Source organism: Chinchilla lanigera, unplaced genomic scaffold, assembly GCF_000276665.1.
Source record: "Chinchilla lanigera isolate Chin_1 unplaced genomic scaffold, ChiLan1.0 scaffold00015, whole genome shotgun sequence".
NCBI lineage: Eukaryota > Metazoa > Chordata > Mammalia > Rodentia > Chinchillidae > Chinchilla > Chinchilla lanigera.
The window spans coordinates 15440641-15442717 of record NW_004955416.1 but is presented as its reverse complement, the minus strand read 5'-3'; the positions used below and the strand labels follow the sequence as shown (position 1 = coordinate 15442717).

The following is a 2077-nucleotide window of genomic DNA, read 5'->3' as shown; positions in this document are numbered from 1 at the left end:
ATTCACGCTAGAACTCATCTTTCAGAAATTTCTTAATGGCTAAGGCCCCGAGGGAACACTAGCCACCCGAACAGAATAAGATGTTTTAGAGATATGGACATTTCAAAGCCACCTCTAAGAAAAATATGGATAAACAGCACAATTACCGTTGTTCCCTGAACTCGAGAATAACTGCATGAAAAGGTCTGCCTTCTCACTAGCAGCCGTCCCTCTGGCTGTATTTGCTTTACAAATACAGGCTTCTGCACAGCTGCCTGTGTGTCTGGACTGAAATCTTTCATCAGAGACACAAATATCGAGGATGAAGGACCCACTTCCCAGTGGCATCACAGTCTGTTGGGGGCTGGCTCCCTGCTCCTGCTCCAGCACTTTTTCTGTTTTCTTTTTTTTGTCTTTTTGAGAGAGGGTTTCGCTATGCAGTTTAGGCTGGCCTTGAGCTCACCTGTAGCCCAGGCATGTCTTGAACTTGCAATGATCCTCCTGCCTCAGCCTCCCAAGTGCTGGGATTACAGGCGTGTGCCACCACGCCCAGCTTAAATTATTCCTCAATCTTTATTGTTTTGTTTTGTTTTGTTTTTGGTACGGGGAATTGAACTCAGGACTTTGTGCTTGCCAGGCAGGCCCTTGTGCCGCTGAGCTATATCCCCGGCCCCAGGCTGCTCCAGCTTAGGCAAGAGTCCTGAAGCTCATCTAGAAAGCCTTTATTTACAATTTCTCTTAGAAAAAAAATATACAGATCTGATTCCCTGTTGATTGCTCAGGTTCCAGTCTTTCTGGGGCATGAGGGCCTCAGGGCGGCCCCTCTAGGCTGTCTAATGTCCATCGATGGCTTCTGCCCAGCTGGCTATGGAGCTGAGATTCCCTGAGATCAGCCCTGGGAGACAGGTGCCAGGCAGGGCCTGGGGCCGTGTTGGCATGAGGGGCAGGGCTGATGGCCCCACAGACTGGAGACTTGGTTTTTGAGGGTTGGGTGTTGCCCTCCAAGGATGCAGGTCCTGCTGGGCCACAAAGCCCTGGGCCTCCTCCCAGGGCCAGGCGACCCCAAGGACCAGGAACTACTGGCTGTTGGCGTTGAACCACTGCAGCACGGCCTCCTTGTTCTCATTCACCCAGTTTATGTTGGCTCGAGTCTTCTCCAGGGCCTGCTCCAGAGCCCGGGTGCCCGAGCCAAAGCCTATGTCGCTGTTGTCCTCCTTAAACTGCTCCAGCTGCCAGAGAAACAAAGATGTCAGCCCAAAGGGGGTGTCCGCCACAGCCTTGAGGAGGGGAGAGGGCTCCCGGGGATGGAGGCTGTACCAGTCCCCTGGGACCACGGCCTGCTCTACCTAGAACTTGCCAAATGACAGCCCCAGGCGAGATCTGGCTCAGGAAGGCACCTGGCCCTCCCTCAGCAATGGTTCACTGACTCTGCTTTTTTAATCGAAGTACAATCTCATCCAGTCACCAGGGGCAGAGGGACCAGTCTGACATCCCCGGAAGTAACAGCCAAATTAAAAAATCTTGCACAAATGAACCAGGTGCTCCAATAAATAAATGGCTTTTACAGAAGGGCAGAGGGACCTGGGGAGGACTGTAACTCAGTGGTACAGTGCTTGTCCTAGGTTTTTTGTTTTTTGTTTTTTGTTTTTTACCAGGATCAAACTCAGGACCTTGTGCTTGCAAGGCAGGCGCTGTGCCACTGAGCTCTCTCCCCAGCACCTTACCCTAGGTTTGAGCCCCAGCACCACAACAAACAACCCCCCAAATCCTATTACAGGTTAGAAGAGGTGTCGGTTCTGCAGGGTCTGGCCAATTAGGCAAGACAGCAGAATAAAAGGCATATAGAAGGGAAGAAGTAAAACTCTATTGGCAGATAATATGAGTTTATTAACATAAAATCTTAAGAACTAGGGCTGGGACCATCGCTCAGTGGCCGAGCATGTGCCTGGCAGTCACAAGGGCCTGGTTTGAGTCCCAGCACCACAAAAAAAAGAAGTAAAAGAAAAAGCTTCTAGAACTAATGAATTCAGGGGCTGGGGATTTAGCTCAGCGGCAAAAGCGCCTGCCTGGCAAGCACAAGGTCGTGAGTTCGGTTCCC

At 51.1% G+C, this 2077-nt stretch overlaps 1 protein-coding gene across 3 annotated transcripts in view; it reads right to left on the bottom strand.

The window, feature by feature from the left end:
- Positions 1–685: 685 nt before the first annotated feature.
- Anpep (alanyl (membrane) aminopeptidase) overlaps positions 686–2077 on the bottom strand; it is a 26052-nt gene continuing 24660 nt past the window's right edge. For all 3 annotated transcript variants that reach the window (XM_013512629.1, XM_005381541.1, XM_005381542.1), the window contains exon 21: positions 686–1208. In XM_013512629.1, coding sequence (XP_013368083.1) covers positions 1056–1208 — 153 coding nt within the window. In that variant the 3' untranslated portion in view covers positions 686–1055. The remainder of the gene's footprint in view (positions 1209–2077) is intronic.